General features: G+C 46.0%; 1 protein-coding gene across 15 annotated transcripts in view; it reads left to right on the top strand.

Moving 5' to 3' along the window:
- ppfibp2b (PPFIA binding protein 2b) overlaps window positions 1-26,421 on the top strand; it is a 50,196-nt gene that overhangs the window by 8,683 nt on the left and 15,092 nt on the right. For 8 of the 15 annotated variants that reach the window (XM_042109673.1, XM_042109672.1, XM_042109668.1 and 5 more), the window contains exons 3-11: window positions 1,418-1,525; window positions 4,641-4,846; window positions 11,931-12,017; window positions 13,204-13,317; window positions 17,074-17,214; window positions 21,622-21,834; window positions 22,895-22,987; window positions 24,846-24,957; window positions 25,253-25,285. In XM_042109673.1, coding sequence (XP_041965607.1) covers window positions 1,441-1,525; window positions 4,641-4,846; window positions 11,931-12,017; window positions 13,204-13,317; window positions 17,074-17,214; window positions 21,622-21,834; window positions 22,895-22,987; window positions 24,846-24,957; window positions 25,253-25,285 — 1,084 coding nt within the window. In that variant the 5' untranslated portion in view covers window positions 1,418-1,440. Of the gene's footprint in view, window positions 1-1,417; window positions 1,526-4,640; window positions 4,847-8,000; window positions 8,606-11,930; window positions 12,018-13,203; window positions 13,318-17,073; window positions 17,215-21,621; window positions 21,835-22,894; window positions 22,988-24,845; window positions 24,958-25,252; window positions 25,286-26,421 lie in introns of those variants that run through there. The other 7 variants (XM_042109680.1, XM_042109682.1, XM_042109677.1 and 4 more) reach the window with 6 other exon arrangements.

The raw sequence follows: 26,421 nt of genomic DNA on the forward strand, positions 1-26,421 counted from the left end.
ATTACTGGCTAAATAAATTATATTTATTTTGTTCATCATGAATGTAGGGGTGGCGAAGATGTCATGTAATATGAAACAGCTAGCAAATATATCAGATACACCATCCCATTTCAGTCCAGTGATTTCCACCCCATCTCTCTTCCTAGCACCAAGGCTTGACCTCTTGTCATGACATAAGATTTTAACAGGGAGAACGCATGCTCCTGTTACCATCGCAGCATTTGGCCTGTCAAACTCTGGTCCGGTCAGCCGCGCTGTAACACGGGATACAGACAGCTCATTCTATTTTTATGTGTTGGTCGTGTGTGCCACGAGGCAGGATGACAAAGGAATGAAACACTAGCTCTGAGGCCTAATTAATCTCAGACTCCTCTGTCATTCATGGCCTAGAGAGAGAGAGACAGAGGGAGGGAGAGAGAGACAGAGGGAGGGAGAGAGACCAAGGTATAGGGAGAGAGAGTGTGGATTGGAGAAACCCTGCTCTATGCTCCACTATGTAATTTCTCCTCTCATAGGAGGTCAACCTTGGGAAAATACCAACTAGGCCTACTGAACTGCCTGGGGCTTCCCTACTAGTGCTTCATCTACTGTACTTGGGGAATGTGCTGTCCCACTGCAGACACATCACTGAGGATGGCCTCATTCATAAAGCAGTGGCTTAAGTCTACTACATCTGGGTGTCTGCTCATCAGACTGACATAAAGGATAAGATTGATATGAATAGAGAAAATATCACACATACACATGCATGCATATAGTCTGAAGAGATTTAATCAATTCACTTAAAGTATTGTGGGTAGCTTGCAGGTTAGGGAACCTGCTTGTTAGGGAATCTTTTCTGAATTAATTTACAGTGCCTTAATGAATGTTTACAGGATTGCACAATGTCCATATACTCTGTGATTTCACTTTTGCATCCTTAAGGCTTTTTTTGCTATTGCTTTGCATTCTGTGGCCCGTTAAAAAGGCAACAAGTCAACAGCAATCTCATAATAAACAAATAATGCAATGATTAATAGACTGAACAGGAATATTTGATAACTTCCAGAAACAACATAATGACTGGTCTAGAATGTTGTTGTTTTTTTGACAACATAATGAATGCTTAGCAGTAATATTAACAAGTTTGCCTGACTTGTGACAGCATCATGATCTTTGCTGTCCACTAAAGAAACTGCTGGAAAGACGCTCAAGAGCTGACTCACAACGCGCCCAATCACTATGCAAAGCAATCTCCCTCTGTTGCTGCCAAGAACATTGTTTTCCTATTATAATCACAGGGCAGAAATGCAGAACAGCCTTGTGGTTGTCCATTGTAATTATATTTTAGTAATATAATGAGGGTAGAACTCAATTTTGTTTGTTTTCCTTGTCCTGACTCTATTCTGTTGTGTGTGTTTTCTTTTCATTTTTGCAGGACACAGTGTGGTCTTGCTGTGCATGCAGTTGAATTGTATCGTTATGGCATCGGACGCAAGCCATATGCTTGAGGCTGCCTTGGAGCAGATGGATGATATCATTGCAGGTGAGAACTTACACTTCATCTTCATTTCTTACTTAGTAGTTAAAATTAGTTACAAAATGATGAGTTTAATCATCTACTAAATATATTTAATTTTATTTTTAGTTAGATGACTAAATATAATGTCTAAAAAAATTATGAGAATATGAAACAAAAAAAGTTACAAAATACAGATAATAACTAAATAAAAACACTCTCTCACAATATTCTGCAAAGGTCTCTCACAATATTCTGCATGTGGTCACAGGAGGATTCTACGTGAACAGATCGATACAGTTCAGATACAGATAAAAAATAGTGGCTTCCTGTAATGGTTTCCACATGTGTGGACCTTGTTGAAGAGATTTGCATTTGCAAGATCTATAGGACAGGCATTTCTGTTGCCTTGTAGGTTGCTAGATTGGGAAGGAATCCTCTGATTGTGTCGGGGTTGAAAGGGGGGTGAGGGGTTCTTCATCTGCTCTGCTGCCTAATAGAGGATACATGTTTAATCTACTGTACTGTAGGCAGTCAACAAATGAAGGCTTGTGGGATGGAGATGAAGATGTCATGTTGTTTCTTGGATGAATAAGAGATTGTACTAAGAAAGTGAATGCAGTGTTCCCAGACCACATACAGTGCACTGTGACCACAGAGTAAACAATGTCCAGAGTGCAAAAAAATGACCCATCCTGGATAATGCATAAAAGGATGATAGCTATTAAAGTTAGCATGACATCTAGTCATATAAGAAGGAATATCCTCCCTAGAACTGTATGTTATCCCAGAGATGAAATGTGTTTGATATGTAGGGCATGTTGCCTTACAAGATTTTTCTTTTTCAAGAGAGCACTACATAGCAGCTGCATATGGTCACATATATACTGTAATTGTTCACTGACCTAAAATAACTGACATTAACATCTCCATAAGCTTATGTATCCTTATGTGTCTCATAATACCTATTATTTATGGTAAACTGGCCATTGAGACCATTAAAATGAAACCATAAGGCAGAGCAGCATTATGGGTAGGTTGTTCTGGTTGCCTGGCACACGATGGCATAGGCCAGTTACAGTATACAACGTGTTGTGCAGTTTATTTATATTTAAATATAGCTGCAGAGTGTATGGAACATGGAGCTGAAAAGAAAGTATTTTTGTGTTTAAAGAAAGTGATGGGAATGTTTAAGGTGACCACAGGAATGCAGGGCTTTCTTCAGACTCAACTGACTGAAATGCAAAACTCCTTACAACCATCTCAGGAATCTGAAAGTGTGCCACCTACTGATTAGCAGTGGAACCTTATTTGGTAACTGTAATCCCACCTATGTGAATCATACCTGACTCTTTTCCCTATGATGTTTCGAAAGATCACATGAAATGACGGACAACACTTGATTTTTCACCCTGTAAAAACCATCAGCCAGAATTGGCTCCGATTCCGATTTTTAGGTGTTCACGTGACTCGCCTCAGAGGGGGGTCTGCTTTTGGACCATGTATGAAGGAAATGAAGAGCTTCCTGGCAGAACAAAAGGCACAACAAATCAGTGTCATCCCCCGGGATTCAGCTTCGGCCTGTCAAAGTACTCTCCGCACCGGGGTGTCTGTGAACACCCCAGCCGTATGTCCTCATCCAACCCCCGCATATCGCCGTCTGCCACAACACATTGTGTTGAGAGCTCTAGCAGCCTGGCGCTTGTGTCCGATGGAACAGGCCTTCATCGTTGTGTGTGCGTGCACCGGTGGATCTCGTGGAGCTATGAGACCTCAGGTGTTTGAGGGCGAGTTTGTGATCAGGCTGACCGGTTCAGCCTCTCGGGTGAAGTTATGGCCTTCGACAGCAGGGGCTTTCTGTAGGGGTTGTCGGCAGCACAGAGAGAAGGTACAGCTTCCCACCATACTGTCAGCCTGTCCAAATTCCGTAACCCGCTTGGTGACCCTGGATGACCTGCTGTGTATGAAGATAGCAGAGAGAGAATAAATGGAACAGTTTGTGATGTCAGGGTTGCTCCTTCTGTTGTGGGACTCAGTCTGAGAGCACAAGTTGATCTGCAGTTACTAGTGTATCAGATTTATGTCTCTCCCTTCTCTTTGAATTCCATACATCTGTTCAATTTCTGTCTTGCACTTTTACTCTCTCTCTGGCTGTTACTGCAATCTGACAAACTAGCTGAAATTGTTGCATTTGGCTGTGCCTGAATTTGAATATTCGTTGTTAATCTAGTTCCAGTTCCATTTCCTCAAGGCAATAGCACTGTAAGTTATGATCCATTTGTATCCAAATGGGCCATATGTTTGATATTATCTTGCATTTTATCCAGACTGGAGGTTCAAACCAATTAGCATTATGTTCAAAAGTTAGAGTGAATAAACATTTCGCACAATATGCTAGCAATAATCACTAACCTTAAATCAGAAACAAAAGCATATGGAGGTCCTAATCACCATGATGATGGCTGACAGGCCGTCTCCTCTTTGCTTGTATTAATGTTGGACGTGGCCATTGGAATCATGTCATCATATGCATTCTACGCCACGTGATGGCATCTTAATTGCCTGCAGATGTCCTTGAATCCCTAACTCTCCTCAGGGGCCAGATGGAGTTATTGGAGCAGATTTGCGAGAGTGCTGTACTTTGTAGCCAGCGACACGTGGACAAAGGGTGCTTCCCTTAGTTTGTGGGACTGTACATTAGAATATTGTTGTCTTTTCCACCATCATGAAGGGGACTGTTGCATGGGTTGTTCCACTGACTTTCGAATTTATATAAAGTGTTGATGTTAATCACACTGATGCAAATGGAAATGCTTCTGTTAAAGATAATTTTCTTGTTTGTTTGTTTGTTCATTCATTCATTTCTTTACACAGGATGACTTAATTTATACTGTAAGTAGTAGCTCTTCCTCTTGGGAGTCCTAGGTGATGGTGATGATGGTGATGATGGTGGTGATGATGGTGATGATGATGATAATGGTGATGATGAGAGGGAGGAGGATGATGGTGGTGATGATGATTGTCATGGTGATTTTAGGGATGAACAATGGCAATGGATTCTCACCTCCATCTCTGCGTCTTCCCTTCTGGGACAATCAAGTTCATCTAATCTAATCTAATCTAATCATCCCCGCATGCCTAGGCTCTAAGGCTGTCGCAGAGCTGAGTAACGGCCTGTATGACCTGGGATCGCCAGTCAGCTCGGCTCCCCTGCAGGTGCTGCAGCTGGCTGAAGACCTGAGGCTGGCCCTGGAGCTGCAGGCCTGTGATGGGGAGAGGGAGACGCTGCGCTCACAGCTGCCCTGCGCCACAGCACACCTCCTCATCGACTGGCTACAGAAAGGCTCGGTGAGTGACCTCAGCACACAAGACACAAGGTTGCAAAGCGCATCTCCGCTCTGTCTGCCTGTTTATTTGGCTGGACGTCTTTCTCTCCTCCCCCCTCTCTCTCTCTCTCTCTCTTCCTCACAGACACTTGTCTCAGACATATAATTTTATTACATAACCATATTTGCTTCAGTATTACTGTATTTGATATATTGAAACACTTTATGGCTTGTATGTTATAATACTTTGGCTAGTCCTTGACAGGTAGATAAAACAACCCCTTCATTCTTCATTTTTCAACCCAGTCTTTAAACCCCAGAATGCCTTGTAGATTAGACCATTTTGGCTGGTTTGCTGTATGCCTGGATATCATAACTCAGAAGAGCCATTAGCCAGCTGTGCAGGCCTCTTCCAGTTCCAGCAGACATCCAACTATTTGTGGAGCATGCAGATCTGCTAGTTCAATGGCCGCTCTTATTTTTGGCTCTCTCTCCCTCCTTCTCTCTCTCTCTCTCTCTCTCTCTCTCTCTCTCTCTCTCTCTCTCTCTCTCTCTCTCCCCGGCTCGACTGTTTAGCAGCACTAAGTGTGTTCCTCTGAGACTCTGATAGGGTTGAGCTGAATTTCCTGCCTTACTCCCCCTCTATATTTCTCTCTATTTCTCTCTCTTCACTCTTTCTTTTTTGGCTACGAAGCACTGACATCTTTCCTTCTATTCCATTCCTCCTCTCTCATTTGCTCCTTCTTTCCCTCCAGTCATCTCTTTCTCTCTCTCGGTCTCTCTCTTTCTCTCTCTCTTTCACACTGTCCTTCCTTCTGTCCTCTCTATGGTCTCTGCTCAACCTCTGTGGAGATCCGCGCCAGGTCTCGAGGGTAAGTTTATACTCACATGGTTGTTGGCTTCGTGATTTCAGCTTTGCGAGTTCAACTCCAGTTAGCCTTTAGGTGACACCTGGAGATAAATCTTTCTTTTTTTTTCATTTTTTTCTTTTATTTATTTTATTTATTTATTTTTCTCCAGATGAAGGTTGCGCTTGTTTACCTCATGCCGATTTTGTGCTGTTAATTTCACTTGAAAAGAAAGACAAAATTGGATTTGGCTTGTGTAATTGGCATGGCTTTGCTCATTTTTATTTTTTATTTTGAAGTTGAGTTACGTTCAACCTAAAATGTCTGCACATGACTCCACTTCAACATGCTTGTTTACTTTTAGATAGTTTGTTTATCAGTGAGACCCAGTGGAAGGATAGGCCATAGATGTAAACAAACCTGTTCACCGTGGTGCAGCCATGGACTGTGACTTGTGGGAGGGTCCTGTCACTGTCCATTTCTGAGAGCTGACACTCACAGTGTACAGCAGGGGTCTCACTGCGCTGTAGTTTTGTCTATCTCTCTCCCTTTCTCTCTTGCCCTCTCAGAAATAACCCCTTTTCCCACCCACCTCCACACACACACTCACACACACACACACACACACACACACACACACACACACACACGCCCACTCACTCTCACACACACGCACACACACACACACATACACGAAGCCCAGTGCAAGATCAAACGCACGCTCTCTTGCATTACTGATCCATAGAGATTGCTGCGCCCAACCCATAGGAAATGGGAGCCAACTCACTGATGGGGCCAGGAGGAAAGGGAACCTGGCATCAACCCCCATCTCTCTCTCACACTCCCTCCCTCTCCTTCTCTCTCTACACCACCCCCCTCTTCTCTCTCTTCACCCCTCTCTCTCTCTCTCATGTTTTGCTGAGAGCATTGCCTTGTGTTTATTTTCCAACAGCAGTTGTGTCTTGTGATTTGGCGGACTGCAGGCAGACCCTGTGAATGATGGAGGTGGTGGAGCTGAGATAAGATCGCTGGCTTGGCTGATCAGATTAGCAAGGCTGTTTTCAAGGCAGCAAAGGGGCTCTTTCAGTGTCCCAGTGGGCTGTGCTTTTCAAAGCTATATTGTGTGTGTGTGTGTGTGTGTGTGTGTGTGTGTGTGTGTGTGTGTGTGTGTGTGTGTGTGTGTGTGGGTGGGTGTGCTAGTGTGTGAGCGTGAGCGTGTGCGAGTGAGTGTGTGTGTGGGTGGGTGGGTGTGTGTGCTAGTGTGTGAGCGTGTGTGTGTGTGTGTGTGTGTGTGTGTGTGCAAGTGTTTGTGTGTTTAAAGGAGGTCTCCTGGTACTTGTCTAGGAGCAGCTGTTAGGATCAGAGGCCTGCCAGGTGCATGTCTGAATCAGAGGGGCCCTTACAGTAAGTCCCACTATAGCCACGGCCAGGCTCCACACTAATACTCCATCAGGGACGGATGGCTCAACTCTAATTTATATCCAAAGTGTGTTAATTCTGCTTTGCATCATTTGCATTGCACTTGCTCTTGTTTTGCATCATTTTAGTAGTTTAGTCTCTATGACTGACTCAACAAGTCGTTGAGGAATGTGTCCTCCTCTTGTGTCCATAAAAGGACATGCATGATGGTTTGAGTGGTCCCGACTCCACAGAATTCCACCCACAGCCGCTGTGCACCGTGCTCCATCCCGGGTGACCCAAACAGGAAATGCCCCAAAGCCCGAGAACGTGAGAAAGGAGTGGTGTTCTCCGGGGGTGTTGAGACAGGAATATCCTCCAAGCTTTTTTTCGTTTTCTGTTTTAGTGTTTTGGGTGGCTGCTGGTGTACCTGACCATCCCACTGCTTCTCTCGCCCTCTCACTTCACACACGGATGTCTTCTCAGAGGCCGTAAAACACACAGCTCCACGGCCAGTCTCTGGGTTTATGTGCTGGGCCTGGCCAGCTTTTACACAGAACAGACAGAGGGAGGAGACTGGCCAGGAGGCGCTCCCTTTGGAGTCTGTTAGAGGGGCCGAAGAAGTGGCCTATCCGCAGGAAATGAGGTCTTCACCTAATGAGTCTCTAGCCAGAGTGAAAGCAGATAGGAGTGTCTATACCGATAGAGAGAGATAGAGAGAGCAAGAGAGAGAGAGAGAGACAAATAGAGGGACTTCAAAGAGAGAGAGAAAGACAGGAAAAGAGGAGGCGGAGAGAGAGAGAGAGAGCAAAAGGGAGAGAGCGTGAGTGAGCATGTGTGATGTGCATGTGTGCTGTTTCAAAAGCCGTTGGCCTTGAGTCCCTCCACAACAAGAGGATGACTGTTTCAGTTCAGACTTGCATTGTGACTTTAACTTGCTGTAATTAGAGCAACTCCTCCAGACCAGAGTAAGGAGGGAAAGAGAGAAAGAGAGAGAGAGAGAGAACAGACTGGACACGGCTGGCATGGTTTTGTGTTGCGTCTGACTCGTGAGGGGAGCCTGTTGCAGAGCTTTGTGCTGTGGCCTGGGGGGGAGCAGCAGATGCGTTTTGGGCAACAGGAGGAGGAGGAGGAGGAGGAGAAGGTGACGGCGGGGGTTTGGTTGGACAAGCTGATCCAGGCGGCTGGCCTCAATTTCAGTGGCTGGGCTTGCACAGTTGCCTCTTCACGTCAGGAGCACAAGGAGAAAAAGAGTGAGAGACAGAGAGAGAGAGAGAAAGAGAGAGAGAGAGAGAGAGAGAGAGAGGAGGGAGGGAGGAACAGAGAGAGACAGAGAGAGAGAGAGCACAAGAGCAGGCCATATGAGCAGGGAATCAAAACCACAGGGAAGTAAGTGAGCAGGAGTTTGAGAGGCGGCCTCTCTGCCCCCCAGTCTCCAGGGAAGCTGCACACTCTGGGGACGGCTCAGGCAGCGATGGGCCTTCAGCATGGAGGGCGAGATTGATATTTACAAGCACTTCACTTGGCTGAAGAAGGTAAGCCGAGCCCACCGCTAACGGGCCTCTCTTTAGGTGGTGAATTCTTTCCATTGTGGCATTTGCTATGGGCAGGGATTCCTCCCATTCATTTTCTCCAAGAGGAGGAAATTGTGCACTGTTTTTGTTGGTGTCCTCTGAGAAAACATGTCTTTCAAGGGCCAGTTGTGCTTGTCATGTTGGTTATTGCATGTCATGTTGGTATTTATGAGTGATTTTGAAGTTGGCGCTGTAAACATGTTGACTGATAGCAAGCACCGCGACATGCTAATTATAGCACGGCCGGGTTGAAGGTGTGCTTTTTTGCGATCTTGTGATCACAGCAGAACAAAAGGCTGTTTCATCTGGCTCTGTCAAAGAGGGAAACAGCTGTTTTGAAGCTTACCACAGAGAGTCTAAACGTTTTCAGTGTAAGCAAAAACTCTGCTGTGTCCCCTCTCTATGGACGAAAGCTTGTGATGCACAAGGCAAGTTTTTGAGCAGTGTTGCCGGGCAATGTTGTTGTTGTTTGGGCACATTGCCATTGCTATTGGACATCATTTCTTGAGTACTTTAATCATCAGTAGGCAAATTATCATAATCATCCAATCAGAACACATGAAACTGGTTATGTGGTTGCCAAGCAACATTGCTCTAAAATGTCCCCCATGTATCATCCCCCTAACAACTCTTAAGTTAAAGCCTGCTAAAAGCCTCCAAGTGTTTGTATATGGGTAACAGCTGTTTAAAACGCCTTTTCATGGATGTTGTGATTTACTGTCTTTTGTGTGTGTTGGTGAGGTAACCAGGATATTGTGTCAGGCATGTGGAGCATGTTACACAGACACACCCCTGCACCTAAACTGAAGAGCATTCACAAGAAAAGCACAAGTTGACTTGTTGTACTCATGTACAACTTAACTTAATGCATCAGCATGCAGCTAACAGTCATCCAGTGACGGAAATCTGTGTAAAGAGGACCATATGATCACTTCATTAGCTTGGGAGGTGCTGCTATTGGTCTGTTTCATTGGCTACGGGACATTCTTAGACAATGTAATAAGAATCATGTCACTGGTTCCATTCGGAGCCTACGCCTTTAAGGGCCGTGCAAACAAGCTCTTGGCTCATGGAAAAAAGGGGGGAATTCCAGCGTTTGGTTGTCCTGACTGAAAGGGGGCCTCTATCATGGGTGTCTCCTAATAAATTGTGTTAGTGAGCTCTATCTCTCTGCACAAGACAATGAGTCGTGTGCTGCTTCAACAGGCAGGCCCTGTTGCTCTTGTCCCTGGGTCCTGTTAAGGGCTTGTACGGAGACAGCAGGATATGCTCGTTTGGGTTGTTTTGACTGCCTGGCAATAACCAGTGATGGATTTTGGGTTTCCGTAAGTTTTGTTTACAGTTGTTAATGAACACACTGGCAATACGGCGTGGCTTGCTTCCCATCTTGTAAGTCTGGATATATACATTGCGGTGAAATTACTCCAGACTTACCAACTACAACTCCTAGGCTGAAACAAAATGCACTTACATAACTGGCTGAGACCCCTGTGTGTGAAGGTTCATTGGCGAAGAATCAGACACATGATGTTGATGTAAACTGAAGTGCGGTGCATAAGCTCCCTGGCTCACCATGCAAGAGGAATTACAAATGTGCCCTTAAGCTGCGTTCTCAGACATGAATTAAAAGTATTCAGAGTTCCTGTATTGAAAGCAGAATGTGGTTGACGATGAGGCCTAATCCTTGTCTGAGGGTCTGGACCTTCGATTAATGCCTTGGAATGAAAAATATTTTAACTTGTTGGCATAGGTCTATCTTTGTCTTCTGTGTCATAGGCCATTGTTATTCTTGACCTTGAAATCTGTTCATTGTCACTGCTTTTCATTTAGCACTGTGCATTGTATGGATTGCTAACAATCTACATAAATGCCATAGCAGAAGCCTCAGTCGATAATGGCCCTGGAGGAAAAGTGGAATAGACTTCACCTTCCCTGCCTGATCTCTCAATCATCTCTCTGCTCATGCTGGTGTTCACCTCAACACTGAGTTTAAATCCCTCCCCCCCCCCCCCCCCCCCCAGCCTGCACTAAGCTAGTAAATGCCCCCTGGCTTTGATGAGGAACCTGCTCTTAAAGGGGTTTTAGCACAGCGGGGCAGCTGCTGGACAAGCCCTGCTGAGTGGCCCTGGTTCTGGTAAAGACTCCAGCGGACAGCTTTACTATTGTGGTCACAAGGGAGGTGATGACCCTCAGCATAGCAGAGATATAAGTAGAGGAAGAAGAAAGGACCAGAAGATTTTGTCTAGCTGTACAGTGGAATAAACCTTCCTCCACCTACCTCCCTAACACACACACACACACACACACACACACACACACACACACACACACATAAACACACACACACACACACACACACACACACACACACACACACACACACACATACACGTACACACACACACACACACACACACACACATACACGTACACACACACACACACAAACATATATACACATAACAACACACACACGCACGCACACATAAACACACTCAGCAAAGTGACATTTGTCATTAGAGAGGTGCCACGACAATCTCTCTGACAGGGTTTTATTTTGCTGATGCCACGAGCCAGAAGCCTAGCTGAAAGCAAAAGCTTTCAGTTTTGCACAGCTTTAAAAATATGGTGTTGTTCAATTAGGTTTTGCTTTCGTAGGCCTTAAGCACTCTTGTCATCGGTTTTTGCATTTTTGTATGCTGTGGTTTTACAGTAACAAGGGGATTTGACCAGGGCTTCAAATAAAAATATTGCTGGGGAGGTTGGATTCCTTGAGTCAGAGATTCACTTGAGTCATTGAGGTTCCACACTGTTATCATCAAATCTTGAAGAGTGATAAAAAGATTCTGTGTTAAATGTGCCCTGATCAATACATTACATTACATTACATTACATTTAGCAGACACTTCAATACATGTTTTGTGATATTTTGTGAGTGCTTCATTACACATATTGCAGTAACCTCACCTCGACCCTTGCTCTTAGAGTATTGTTTGTAAATTAATTAGCATGTGTTCGTTGGAAGATTCAGTGTTTTGGTGCCAACAGAGTTGTTTTGTCTCCTTGTCTTTTCTCACGTTTACCCCAGAGAGCTGTTTAAGAGCCTTACAACATCTCCTTTGTTTGACTTTATTTAGTCATAGCCAATGAGCCATTGATTTCCCACAGAAGTGGTTGGACCTGTTGAGGTCACACATCCCTAATGTTTACACTCTCTTTTGCTCTCCCCCTCTCTATCTACCTATCTTTCTCTCCCTGTCTCACTCTCCCTTTTCTGTGTCTTCAGATAAACCTCCAGTCACCCCCCAACAATGAAACCTGTCAAGAGCGGCTGGCACGCTTAGAAGGGGATAAACAGTCTTTGGTTCTTCAGGTAAGTCTGGCTTCCCCGTGCTCTGGCAATACAATGGCTGTGTTTCAGTGTGTGGAGGGTTCCCAGGTCACTGTGTGGTTGCCTTCAGAAAGCACTGGGCGGTGACAGTGGCAGGGTCATGCCAGGAGAGCGTGAACGAGACTCCAGGGAGAAGAGACATGTGACACCTCTGTTACACTCGCCAGCCGTATCCACTGGCTGCCAACAATAGGGCCACGGCCTTGTGGCACTGAGCTGTGGGAGAATATGTGAAGAGAGAGAGAAAGAGAAAGAGAGAGAGAGAGGGCGGGAAAGAGAAACCAAGGTGCAAAAGAAAAAGTGAGGGAAGGAAAGGGAGAGTGAGAGATGGGTTACAAATTGGTGTTAGTGCATTATGAAGACCCCTTCATAGTAACAGATGTGTGCAGGTTCTACCATTATAAAGGAAAGACAAGCCCCAACACTCCTGTAGAAAGCATGTGCAGTAACTCCAGGTGCATTCTTTAAGTGTGTTCTTTATAATGTGCTGAGTGAATGATTAACATCAGTGGAGAATCTCTGTTATTAAAAATGCAGCCACAGATGTATGCATGTGGGATGAAAATAGTAATTATCTCCCTTGTCCTGAAACTGTTGTGGCTTGTCTGACCAACTGCCTCTTCAGAAGCAAACTTGTTTGACAGTCTTGTGCTGAGGTCGATTTTTTTTTCTCCAAAAAGTCCTGCACATTCCTTGTGTCAATGAGAGACCCTCCTGATTGGAAGATATCCTCATGCTGGAAACAAACAGATTAATGATTGGCTGTTGCTCCACCCTTAAGGTGTTTTTTTTCTTCATGCACACCTGCAGTTTGCCCTTAACCTCTGATTCGTGCTCCTCGCTCAAGTAGAAGGACGGCCTCCTTGCTCTCACGGTTTCCCAAAACGGTGTTGACACATTGCTCCTGCCAAGCGAGTGACAGTTGCAACTTGCACCACAGTAGTTTCGGTGGGACTGAAACTACAGGAGAAGTAACGTGTATGTTGCAACAGGCATGAGAACTAGGAGAGTGGGAGTGTGAGAGACTACAGTATGTGACTAAGAGAGAGATATAGGGAGAGAGAGACTGAGTGACAGAGAGAGCGAGAGAGAGAGAGAGAGTGGGAGAGTGAGAGGGAGGAGACTTCCGGCGTGCCTGAACTGAAAGTATCTCGTGCTCTTGGCGCAGGTGAGTGTGCTCACGGACCAGGTGGAGGCACAGGGGGAGAAGATTCGGGACCTGGAGTGCTCACTTGAAGAGCACCACCACAAGCTTGTCTCCACTGAGGAAATGCTACAACAGGTAGGTCCTCTCAAACTCACTAGCACCACGTACATAATTCATCAACACCTCAACATGAGACGTAGCCAAAATATGTTGACTTGAAGTCTAGCCTTTAGGCTAAGTCTGTCTTGAGATTTTTATTTAGCAACAAGTGGCATTTCCCAATCCCATGGTGACTTGCTAATTTAAACAGTACCTGAAGGACACAAGGCTGAGGTTGTTAATATTCCACGCACTCTGTTGCCTTTGCTAATGAGTAACGGTGATAGGTGGCTCACTTGTCACAGTTTACTGTGACTAAACATTAGTGATGTATGCTAATTACTTACTGTGCCTGGTGAAACTACTTCACACGTGTAATCAGGAAGTGATTCATCCAAATGAAAACTTCAATCCAAACAAAAGAAAGTAAACAATTAATCTAGTTTAATAATTTACCAATAAGACTGTAGTGAAATAGTAATTGTGCAGTAAATAGACCAGTTAATATCAGCACAAAATGTTAAAGAATGTTTTGCCATCTGGAATGTTATGCAATGCAAACCAAGCGTTTGATAAATATGAATAAACTACTAGTAAGACTACAGTACAAAGATCAGTTCTTCTGGTGCTGTAGTCATGATCTGCTGACTTGCCTGGTGCAGTATGTCAAGCCTTCAAATGGATTTGTGTCTGTGGGTTGTGTGTCTTATTCCATTCAGCCACAACTGCTGAAGGAAAAAACGGAGCTCTGCTCACTAATGGAAGCCAAATCAAATATATAATTCTGTTGGACCTATGGCTGCATGCAACAGGCTTTTCCATGCGAGGCTTGTTGTGTGTGTGTGTGTGTGTGTGGGGGGGGGGGGGGGGGGGGGTAGGGCAAAGCTTGGCCAAAGTACTGTGTGGAGGAGGTCAGTGTCTCTGGTGAATTTTGCCTGTTAAGCTGTGTTGTGTGTGTGTGTGTGTGTGTGTGTGTGTGTGTGTGTGTGTGTGTGTGTGTGTGTGTGTGTGTGTGTGTGTGTGTGTGTGTGTGTGGTAGTGGAACAGTTGGCTTCACTGACTTGACATCAAAAGTCCTTTGATAAGTGTCAAGGGAGAGTGGGTATGTTGTGTTGTCTTTGCCATCTCTGCAGCTCAGTTCTGATAGTTTGCAGTGGATGCTAGGCCTCTGTACACCATCAGTGTAATTACATTTCCAATTTTGCTGCTTAGCAAGATCAAACTATAAGCTGCCAGAGAGAGAAAAAGACAGAGAGAAGGAAAGAGAGGGAGAGAGAGAGAGAGAAAGAGGAAGGGAGGGACCCAGGAAGAGAGCAATATTTGTCTTCCAAAGAAAGGTCACACCATCCCAAGCACTGGAACCTTAAATGGCTCTTGTTCCTTCTGGAGATACAGTATATGTGCTTTATCTTTAATCGCTCCTTTGAAATAGTAAGACCTGTTCAAACAACAAGCAAGGATTAGGAGTGCCAGTTGTTGGCCTTTGCTCTTTGCATCTTTATGTCACTCGCCATGGCAGATGTGCATGCATTGTGATGTTGCATTTGAACTATTGCTAGAATGAAAAGAAACATTGAGATTTCTCTCTTGGGGAATAGAGTTCTTTAGTTCTCCTCTTTTCTCTTTGATAGGTTATCCTCTCTTTCTTCCCTCCCTCCAGTCTTTGACACTGCGCTCGGCATGCTTTTAACAGGCTCTCGGCTCCCTGTTAATACCCTCATTCACACCCCGCATCTATTTTTTGGCCCTTGCCATGAGCACCTCTAGCACCACCATACCCCCCCCCCACTACCATGTGTGGGCTTACAAGTCTCCCCTGCCCTTTATTAAATCTGTGTACCATTAGACTAACTGAGCTCCAGTAGCTGCCCCACCAAACCATAATTCGAAGTGGGCAGAAGCTGAGCTGAGACCTTTATTTTTGTGGTGGGACTGGACTTGCCCTCATGCCCACCCTTGTCCCCCTTACCCGGCTTCCACGACAACAATCATATCCAAAAAGGAATGTCAGCAGCCGCCATGACAACAATCACATCCAAAAAGGAATGTCAGTGGCTTTCATGGCAACAATCACATCCAGGAGGAATGTGAGCAGTGCAGTTTTAAGGAGGGCAGAGGGGAGAGATAGAGCCCTCATGTGTCCCCTGGCCCCCTCTCTCTCTCTCTCTCTCTCTCTCTCTCTCTCTCTCTCCCCCTCTCTCACTCTCTGTCTCGGTGGGACAAGGCAGTCCAGTGTGCCACAGTCACACGTCTCTGGAGGTTCCCTGCTCCCAAGACACTAAAGTGAATTAAGACAAGTAATTAAGACAAGTCACTAAGAGCGTCCCATGTCTCTCTGTACATGTGTGTGTGTGTGTGTGTGTGTGTGTGTGTGTGTGTGTGTGTCTGTGTCTGTGTATGTGTGTGAGCGAGACAGAGCTGTACAGCCAAAACACTGCAAGATCAAGTTTCAGGCCACAGACCAGGCATCCAGATTGGATAAACTGATAAGCCATCATCCGATTTGCCTCATGACAAGTTATGAAGGGTTGGCTTTAACAGCTTTAAACTGTAGGGGTGTGTGTGTTGCGGGGCCGTGATTGCTTTTAAATTGTGAAGCTCCATAGAGGCAATGGCCAGATCAGGTTGCAAATGTCACCCGGTGTCATTACTGGTTTAATGGATTTTCTTTTTTTAAAGAGCGTTGTGTTTGTCTTCATCACAGTTTTAATCTGAAGAGCTCACATGGACATTATCCTTTCCTCCTCAGGAATAGAATCACACCAGTCAAATTTGGATTATTAGATTACCTTGCGTTTTCTGTTGCTGCAGTCATGTTCACCATTTTGTTTGATTTGTCAAGTAAACAGCTATATATATACAGTATAGCCATTAGCTTGAGCTCTTATAAAACGTTATGAGGCAGAAGTTAAGCAGATGCCATGACGTTTTGCAGATGGGTGACAGGAACTGAAAGTAGTGTCACTGGGAAACAGAGATGGGTGTGAGCAAGTTTGTGCTCCATGTTGACTCTGAGAGAAAAAAATAAGTCCTGTTCATGTGACAGATCGTCTTCTGGTCAACAGTTCTTAACTCACACACACACTTGTATACAGTTTTGCACACACATATACAGCCTCTTATTCATAGCAAATATACGCAACTCCTCAATGATACACATACAACCACCTTCTCACTCGCATGCATAAACAGATACTGTACACACAAAGACATACACTCCCCCCATACAGACGCATACACACACACAAAAACACACACACACACACCCACACACATCCACACACACATAACTCCCTCTCTCTTCCTAGAATTCTACCTAGGTCTCAGAATCCTGCCAAAAGTTGTTAAGACCCAAAGAATCCAAAGGAATGTAGAATCCCTTTCTCTCTCCAGATCCCTCTCTCTTTCTCTCTCCAGATCCCTCTCTCTTTCTCTCTCCAGATCCCTCTCTCTTTCTCTCTCCCTCTTTTGCCCCCCACCCCTTTACTCGCCCCTCGCATGTTGAGGAGACAGAGGAAGTAAAAATAGAGCACATAGAGTATGTGTGTATATTTAGCGTTGCTTGGCTCAAAGCGAGCTGTTTGCGCTGGGAGAAGTCTGTGTGCCCAGTGGAGCAGCAGCAGAGGAGTCTTCTCATAGACTGTATGCTGTAATACCCCAACACTCCTGTCCATGTGGGTGTGTGCTTACTCGCCTGTCTGTGTGTGTGTGTCTGTCTCTGTGTGTGTGTGGGGTGTGTGTGTGTGTGTGTGTGTGTGTGTGTGCGCGTGTGTTTGTGTGTGTGTGGCCCAGGAGTTGCTGAGCCGGACTTCTTTGGAGACGCAGAAACTGGATCTCATGGATGAGGTTTCCTATCTGAAACTGAAGCTGGTGGGCATGGAGGAGGAACCGCAGAGCCCGGCCAACGGCGACGACAGGCAGCACAAAGCCGAGGTAATGTAGCAAGGGACGGCCGTGAGCGGCCGGGGGCCAGGTCAGGCTGGAGCGGAGACCGAGGGGTACTGTAAGGAGAGGGGGGGGGGGGGTCTCAGAGGAGTCTGCAGACTTTCAGGGGCTTTTTCTTTCTCCAGTGTAGGGGTGGGTTGTTTTGTCCCACCCTTTGTTTCAACAGCTGCGTTAGTTTAGACGGATTCCAATAACTCCTGACTCAGGCTTTGTAGTTTTGTTTTCAGTGACTTCTGCAAGTCTTTGCACATGGATATGTTATGCTGTAAGAGATGGGATGAGACTGCTTTAGCACAGTACAATACTGTGAACAATACAAAGGATCTGCAATGATAGGACTTTGAAATTCACATGTTATCTCTGTACCCAAATAGCCTGGCTAACGCCAAACCCCATCTCATTGAAATGGGGTCTGGGAACTAGACATTCATTTTCTCGTATTTGAAACGTGGTTTACGAATGCCCAGAGCCGTTTATTGGGCGCTACGAATGTCTATCAAATGCGTCTGTACATAGCTCATAACGGCTTCGGTGTGTTGTCATCGTCTTGCTGTCCCCCCTCCGTTCTGTGATTGGTTCCTTCGTTGAGGTGAAAACGAAGTCCATGGAATCCAGGCTGCCTAGCAGCGTGAATAAAATCGCGCGCGTAAGGCAGCATGGGAAAATCCAGGCTAGTACCCAACCACAATATTTTTTCCCCTGTTTCACACGTGGCCAACATAAGTTGAAGCAGCATTTTTATTAGCATACATTGTGTATCACCATTGTGAAATAGCACTTCTGAAACTCTTCCTAAACCTTTTTGATTGACTTCTTAATGCAGCATCAATTAATTGTATTTTTACCTCTTGATTTAAGCTACTGTACATGTTGATCCAAAACCATGAATTTCTCCTCTGTTGTATCAGAGAACTCTCAATGAAGAAGACTGTCAGACAGGGTTTGTCATAAATAACTCCTGTACGTTCTAGCAGCAGTTCTGGTGCCCTTAAGTTGCACCTGTCTCCCCTGAAGCTCAGCCAATGTCACATGTGATGTGTGACCAGGAGATTGCAACCGGTTGTTGGTGTTGTAGACGATTTTGTGGCATTACTGTGTGGGGTTGCTTTATAACTTCTGAGGAAATCAGTTAAGCCCAGGTTGTGTAAACACAATGATTCACCTCCAAAGCGTATGACGTGTATAAATCAATTCACGGGCCATCGGTTGTGGCTGGTGACACGCGCAGAGGTGCCCCGGGTCAGGGTGACATTGGGCTGTGTGTGTGTGTGTGTTTGTGTGTGTGTGTGACTGTTTGTTTGTGTGTGTGTGTGTGTGTGTATGTGTATCACTGTTTGTGTGTGTGTGTGTGTGTGTGTGTGTGTGTGTGTGTGTGTGTGTGTGTGTGTGTGTGTGTTTGTGTGTGTGTGTATGTGTATCACTGTTTGTGTGTGTGTGTGTGTGTGTGTGTGTGTGTGTGTGTGTGTGTGTGTGTGTGTGTGTGTGTGTGTGACTGTTTGTTTGTGTGTGTGTGTGTGTGTGTGTGTGTGTGTGTGTGTGTGTGTGTGGGAGTGTGGAGCTGTCAAAGCTGCAGTAAAACCTCAGTGCCCTCCGTGCGGGACAGCAGGGGGTCCTCACAGACCGCAGGGACCCAGAGGAGGATCAAACATCCAGCCTCCACCCCCAAACCCCCAGTAAGGGCTGTAAAGATGCCAATAAAAAAACTTCCCATCAAAGGCACACCTGACCAGGGTCCTGCCTGTCAACATTCTGCCACTACCCAGTGTTTTCCATAGGGTCTCGACAAGCTGTCATCATGAGACCACCTACCAACGTGCTGTGTCTACATCCAATTTATCATTCTATATATAAAGGATAACAGCTCAATACCCTAAGCTATGTGTACACAAGGTCCTCTCTAATTCCTTGCTGGCCTACACAGTGGACGATACAACTCTCCCACGCTAATCAGATTTTGTTCCGAACGTTGCGTGGGTGTGGTGAGCATCGGAATTGGAGTGAGTAAGGTTTTCCCTAAACAAGCTGATGCAACGACGAGATGGCGGCCCTTCCTCTTTCCTGGCAGCTATATGCCATATATGCGGCATTCCAGCTAATTACGCACGCCGCCCGAGATCTGCAGGACTGCAGGGTAGGCATGGCAGCTCGACTTAGTCGCTCAAATAATGAGCAGTACTGCCGAAGCATGCATGCTGTTAGGCAGAGTGTGTGAGCAAGGGAGGGAGGGAGAGAGAGAGAGAGAGAGAGAGCAAGAGGAGAGAGAGAGAAAGGGACAGCTTAATTTCTTAAACTCACTAAAAAAATTGCTCTAGGTCTTACTGAATTGCTCAAGCCTTCTCTCTCTCACTCACTCTCTCTCTCTTTCTTTCCCTCCCCCTCTTCTCCTCCTTCTGACTCTTCTTCCCCCACTCTTTTTTTTTACTGTCGCTGTAATACAGAGCCAGAGAGTATCTGGCTCTGTTTAAAATGAACCTGATTTACTGTTGTGGAAACACAGGGTCCTCCACGTCACACAGACTCACACACAACACAGCGGTTAGCCCAAAGGGCAGAGAGAGGAGGGCTGGGAGAGAGAGAGAGAGAGAGAGAGAGAGAGAGATGGAGAGAGAGAGTGGGGGGGGGGAGCAACAGAGAGAGGGAGGGAGAGAGAGAAAGGGGAGGCGATAAGCATGGGAGGAAATTAGCCACACAAAAGCATGGTCAAGGCCTACAGCACATGAGTGGATTTGACAGACAGCTCAGTAAATGTGAATGGGCATAACATGCAACCCCTCATTATATTTTAATGAATAAAAACAGCTAACATAGAAATCCTTCTCAGATCTCTACCTTTTTCAATTGTATGCATATCGTATAATCTTCTGTCATGTCTGCAGCAGATTATATTTCAGAAATAAATAGGACCAGAGGCAACTCAGGGGAAACTTTCCAAACACATAGATCATGTTATTTGTTAATGCAGAGAATAGTTCAATTTGTAAAATATTTATAGTGTACTGTAAATATTTATAAAAGGCCTGCATTGCCAGGAGGAGCAGTGAAACCTACTCCATGCACCAGACGGGAAGTCTTCAGTTAGAACATGGTAGTGCGCACACTGCATGGGTCAACCTTCTTCACCTCTTACCCATAAATCCCCTCCCCCGACCCCAACACCCCCCCCGCCCCCTCATCCGCACGGAGGCTTTGCAGACGTGGGTGTCGTGGTAACCGAGCCGGGGCCACATTTGTTTCATCAACAAACACTGTCCCCCAGCAGTGACAGCTGTTCGGCTCCGCTCCACGCCGCGGAATGGCAGGCACTCGCTTTGAGCATACCACAGGCGCAAGGCACTTTCACCGCCAACATCTCCCTGTGCCTGCACAACCTGGGGTAGCCGGTTATATTTAGGTGGGGGTCTGTGTGCATGTGTGTGTGTGTGTGTGTGTGTGTGTGTGTGTGTGTGTGTGTGTGTGTGTGTTTGTGTGTGTGCATGTGTGTGTGTGTGTGTGTGTGTGTGTGTGTGTGTGCATGTGTGTGTGCATGTGTGTGTGCATGTGTGTGTGCATGTGTGTGTGTGTGTGTGTGTTTGTGTGTGTGTGTGTGTGTGTGTGTGTGGAAGGAAGAGGAGACATGTGTCATATCATCACACATAAGCTCAGCAGGGGATATCGTATGAGGCTTCCTAAAGTACAGATGCTTCACAGTCCCAGCATTTGTGTCACTCCTTGTAGAGTTAGTCCCAGAGATTTATTTGGGCTATCCTTGAATAAACAACACAGGCTGAAGTGGTCCTTCGTGCGGCTGGCCCCCCTTCACTGGAGGGGGAATTAATTGGTCTGAATTTTCAGGGTCTCGTCACGTTCAATGCTCATTGGCTGTGCTTCGTCCTAAATCTCCAGTGGTCTCAAATTAACCCTTGTTAGAAGGTGCAGCATCCTGGCTCACGGACAAACTACTTTTCACATTGGCACTTAGAGGACTTGCAAAGTAGGTTGGCCGCTTTACTGTAGCTGCCCTCTGGCAGTGTTAATGCAACAACAGTAAAAGCAACCCAACCCAACGTATTTGCAATGTTTTAAAATGTTCTGAATATTATTTTAAAACATGTATTATTTTCAGGGAGACATTGTGTATGTGCTCAGACTATGCCTAAAGGTGATCTATGAGATCTATAGATCTATGATCTAATCTATAATAAATACTTTTGGGTTATTTTAGAGTCAACAGTATAACTCACAACTAAATAATTTAACCCATATTTTCAACACATCTCTGCATTCTGCTAGATTCTGCTACATAGACTCATCCCATTATTTCCACCTGCTTGATTCTTTGTTTTCCCCTTTCTTTCTTTCTTTTTCTTTCTTTCTTTCTGATCCCTCCTCCCTCTCTCTCTCCTTCCTTTCTCCCAGTCTGTGGTAAATCTGATTAGCGAGCTTCAGGAGCAGATGTGTAAGTTTCAGGAGGAGATCAGTACTCGCATCCAGGAGAAGCGGGCTCTGGAGGGCCAGGGGAATGCTGGCGCCCGTGAGCCCCACAGCCAGAGCCCCAGCCTTGGCCTGCTGGGCAGCCCTGACCCCGACGACTGCTGTCACTGTAGAGGAGAGAACGCTGGCCGCTGCGCTGTACGGACACGCACACACACACACACACACACAAGCACATCTGCCTACACACACTGTTGACTGTGGCTCTTGAAACTTCCTCTCCACTGAGAGCCACACTCTCCCTCCTTTTCCCTCCAGAGGCTCCTAACATTTCAACGGCTTGTTTCCCTTGCAGCTGTGCTGGTGGTGTCTGCCTGCCTGCGTCAGAGTGGCAACTCAGCAGGGCCGCGTGGTGTTAGCTCTGCCGCTAACTCAGCCTTTTTTGTTTGACCTAATTGCTTTAACTCACAGTGTCCGGGTCTCTCTGCATGTATTCTGACACTAACTCTTTTCATTGGAGATGGGGGTTTTTTTTTCGGGGGGGGGGGGGGGGGGTTGGAGGCATTTTATTTCCCTTGTGATGTCTTTTGGTGTATTTCCTTGGAGCTGTAGTGTCCTATTAATCTAGTTCTGTCCAGTTGGATGAGTGGGCATGTCTGTGTGTAATGTGATGGGCGACCCCCTCACTGACTGACCGACTGACTGCCTGAGCACTCGTGATGGTCTGTGGTGAGGAGGGTGTGCTGTGTCTAATGTCTTGTTGAATACTGACCGAACATCATCATTTCCAGGTGTTTTTTTTTCCACACTCTCAGCTTTCCATGTTTTTAACTGCACGGTGTCGGGATGCCTTAGGAAAGTTAAAAAAAACTGTAGAACAACCTAAAATCTCTGTCTTCTGGTGCTTTTTTAAACCTTATAGAATGGTGCTACTTCTGGGAGTAGGCGGCTTTTGTGATGTCTCTCTTAATCTGGTTTACAAGCAGTAGATCTCCCTTTTGTATAAAACCTATATGTTTCTATTGGATCTACATTTTTTCCTAAAAGGAGTATTCAAATAAATCAATATTTATGTTTATTCAAACAAATTCAAATGTGCTTATTCAAACAAATAAATATTCACGTTTGAGGTATAAACTGTAATACCTGCAGTAATATTCCAAAACCAAGAAAGACAATGAAGCAGGAGGAACCTGATGGGGCCTGCGCTGCGGTCAGTGTTGGTGTGTCTGACCTGTTGTCTCTGTGCCCTTTGCAGGCCCTGGTGCAGGAGCTGCGTCTGCTCAAGTTTAAAGTGGACGAGCTGGAGGGGGAGAAGAGCCAGTACGAGAGGAAGCTGAAGGCCACTAAGGTAGAGCAGTGCGGAGCCCACCACCTCCTATTGACACACATCAACCAGTCATCGCAGTAGATTAGATCAACGGTTTCACTGCCACTCATCATGACATCATTACATATCTTTACCAATGTGCATATGTCTATTAATATCAGCATTTACAGACTGACCAACGCATATTAACATTCGTTTTCCTTTTGTTAGACAAGGGGCCACTTTGTGGGGAAGTGATCACAATTCCTCTTTCTTTCAGCATTCATTTGGCTTTCTATCTCCGTTTGTCTCCTTTCTCATTCACTCTCTTTCTCTCTCTGTCTATGTCCCTTGCATGTTCTCTCTCTCTCTCTCTCTCTCTCTCTCTTCTGTAGCTGTCTATCTCTTACTCTCTCCATGTGTGTTACCAGTCGCTCATGACCAAGCTGTCGAGTCTGAAGCTCACAGTCGAGCAGACTCAGGCCGAGCGGCAGCACTGGGAGGAGCGCTGTCGGACGGCTCAGGTGCCTCTTCTTCTTCCTCCTCCTCCTCCTCCTCCTCGTTGTCCACATTCTCCTCCATCCGTGTTCTCCATTCTTGTCTTCAGCCACATGTTCAAACATTCCGATAATGCCCTGCAGCCTTCCCCATTCTGCATTGGACACCATCTACTTCTGGAATCCCATTTGCCTTCTCTCCATTCGTTTTGTGACTTGTCTGTTTTTTTTTTTTTCTGGAGAGATGTCACCCACTGGTCTGGGATACTGTCAGTTGCTGTGTGGTGCTTGTACACCCAGAAAAGATTTGTTTTTATGATAAAGTCATAGAAACAGGAGAGAGTAGTTCTTCTTCAAGACCTCCATATAAAAAGAAATACAATAATTTGAGAGAGTAGGTGGGAGGATGAGAGAGAGAGAGAGAGAGAGAGAGAGAGAGAGAGCCACGCTGTTGAGATTAACTCAGAAAGACAGCGCTCTATTACTCCTCAATTCCTCCAGAGTTAACGATACGGGAATCTAACATGCTTCAGTGCTTTTGGGTTATTCAAGGAATGATTTCTGCACCAGCGAATGGAGTGTGTGTGTGTGTGTGTGTGTCTGTGAGTGTGTGTGTGGGCACATGTTTGTTTCTGAGCATGCATTTCTGTATGTGAACTGACTACAGCTATCCAAGGAACTCAAAAGTCTTTCATCCGTTCATCTTTCTTTCGAAAGAAAATATATGCATTGCAGACATCTACACACAGTACACTCATGTCTCATATAGTAAACCATAAATGTACTTTACATGTCCACACACGCACACACAGACACACACACATACATACACACAAACAAGCAGGGATTGCCAGAGGCAGCTGCAGTTGAGCACAGGTCGCTGGTTTCACATGCATTGCTTGTGTCATCCAGGCCTGTCGCTGCATCCTTCGTCATGTGTCCACTGGCTGAAGGAATCCCTACTGCTGGTTGTAGCTTGATGTATGTTAGCTGTAGGCTATGCATTTTGAGTGTGTGTGTGTGCGCGCACGCGTGTGCGTGTGTGTGTGTGTGTGTGTGTGTGTGTGTGTGGTATGACTCTAAGGTGTCAATCTTCATCCTTGGCACACTGCACAAGTGTCCATCTCTTTACCTCTTGCATCTCCCATCTCCAGAACCTTTGGCTGACCTCGTCTTGTGCCTGTCAGAAGTGTTCCTCACCTTTCAGACCCCCGTCACTCAAACACACTCAAATCACCAATCGCACCATGGGCTTATTAGATCACACCCAGCTGTGCCATTTCCATAGTCAGAGAAATAACATCAAACTAGGGAGAAAAAAAATGAGGAAAAAAAGAGTTTTTTATTAAGTAGGTTGTTGTTGTTTGTGCTGATATGAGACTGTGGTCTTGTTCCCCACCCAGACGGAGATTTCGGAGCTGAAGCAGCTCCTGGCCTCCAAGGACTCGGAGATCGAGTGCCTGCAGAGCCAGCTGATGGCCCGTGGAATGCTGGGCAACGACGTCACGGAGAGAGGTAGCCACTCTGAATCCCCCCTGACCCTTCTCAGGCACAGCTTGGGGACCGGTTAGCATGGTGGCGGAATGCAACTAAACACGTGTCTCACGCAGCCACATTGGGTCACTTTGCATGTATTTGTGTTGGGTGAGAAATGGTCTGTAACAATGTGTGCTTCTCTCTCTCTCTCTCTCTCTCTCTCTCTCTCTCTCTCTCTCTCTCTCTCTCTCTTTCTCTCTCTTCTCTTTCTGTCTTTCCCCCTTTCTATCCTTTGCCTTCTCTGGGCCCTCTGCCCCCCCCCCCCCCGACACAGAGGATGTGTACAGGAGAAAGCTGAAAGACAAATGTAAGCCTTTCAGAGCTCCCTGCGGTGTCCATTGCTCAGCCGCCACCCCCGCGCCCCCCCCCCCCTCCTGGTGTTGTCACTACCTCGCCGTCACGCAGCCTAATCCACGCTGGCGCTCTGTCATGTCTGTCACACCCATTTCATCACCAGCAGCTGCAGGCCCAAGCACGTGTTAGTGTGTGTGTGTGTGTGTATGTGTGTTTGTGTGTTTGTGTGTGTGTGTATGTTTATGCTTGTGAAATGTTTACGCATGTGTTGGTGTGTGTTTGTGTGTCTTAGAGAGACAGTGGATGTGTGGGCACAAACTGACAGATCCGCATGGTCTCCCCCATCACCCCCGCAGAGGCCAAGTTAGCACACTCAGCCCCCTCAGACTCTGACTCTCTGTAATCTATGAACATGAACCTCCCTCTGAACCATGCACACACACACACACACACACACACACACACACACAGAGAGAGAGAGAGAGAGAGACAGAGTTACAGACACAGAGGACATGTTTCACAGCCATGTGGGCCCTCCGTCTGGGGTCCGGTTCACCCCACCCTCCTTCCCGTCCCCCTGCATAAGCCTAATCACACGTCTAATCCGCTGGCCACTGGGGAACGCTTTGCCCTCGTCCTCGACAAGGGACTCATCATTGCTATACTAATGGTGTTCATGCACACGTGAGGAGGTGTTGGATGAAGTTTTGGTCATCTGTGATAAAAAGAAGGAAGAGATCTGCTACTTAGAGGGGGATGATGACCTTTAAAATCCCCCGACTTGAGAGAAAAGTTTAGTCGAAAAGATGTGACATCCTGGCAGGAAAAGTGGAGCGGAAACAAATACCATTCCTCCTCTCTAGCCTCCCTGACTCTCTCCCTCCCTCTCTTTTTCTTTTCTCATCCATCCATCCATCCATCCATCCATCGCTCCTTTTCCAGCATAGCGTGTGAACTCTTGCCATTTAGACACAGGAGACTGGCCATCACATGCATGGCTGCTCTGCACAGGAGAGACTCAAACCGCCTGTCTCTGAACTCACTCCCATGCACTCACTTCAGTTACAGAAGTTTCTAGATAGAGAGATAAATAAATAGATACTTTATTGATCCCCAAGGGGAAATTCAAGGTATCAGTAGCATACAGAC

Source organism: Alosa sapidissima, chromosome 11 (assembly GCF_018492685.1).
Source record: "Alosa sapidissima isolate fAloSap1 chromosome 11, fAloSap1.pri, whole genome shotgun sequence".
In the NCBI taxonomy this organism is placed as follows: Eukaryota; Metazoa; Chordata; class Actinopteri; order Clupeiformes; family Clupeidae; genus Alosa; species Alosa sapidissima.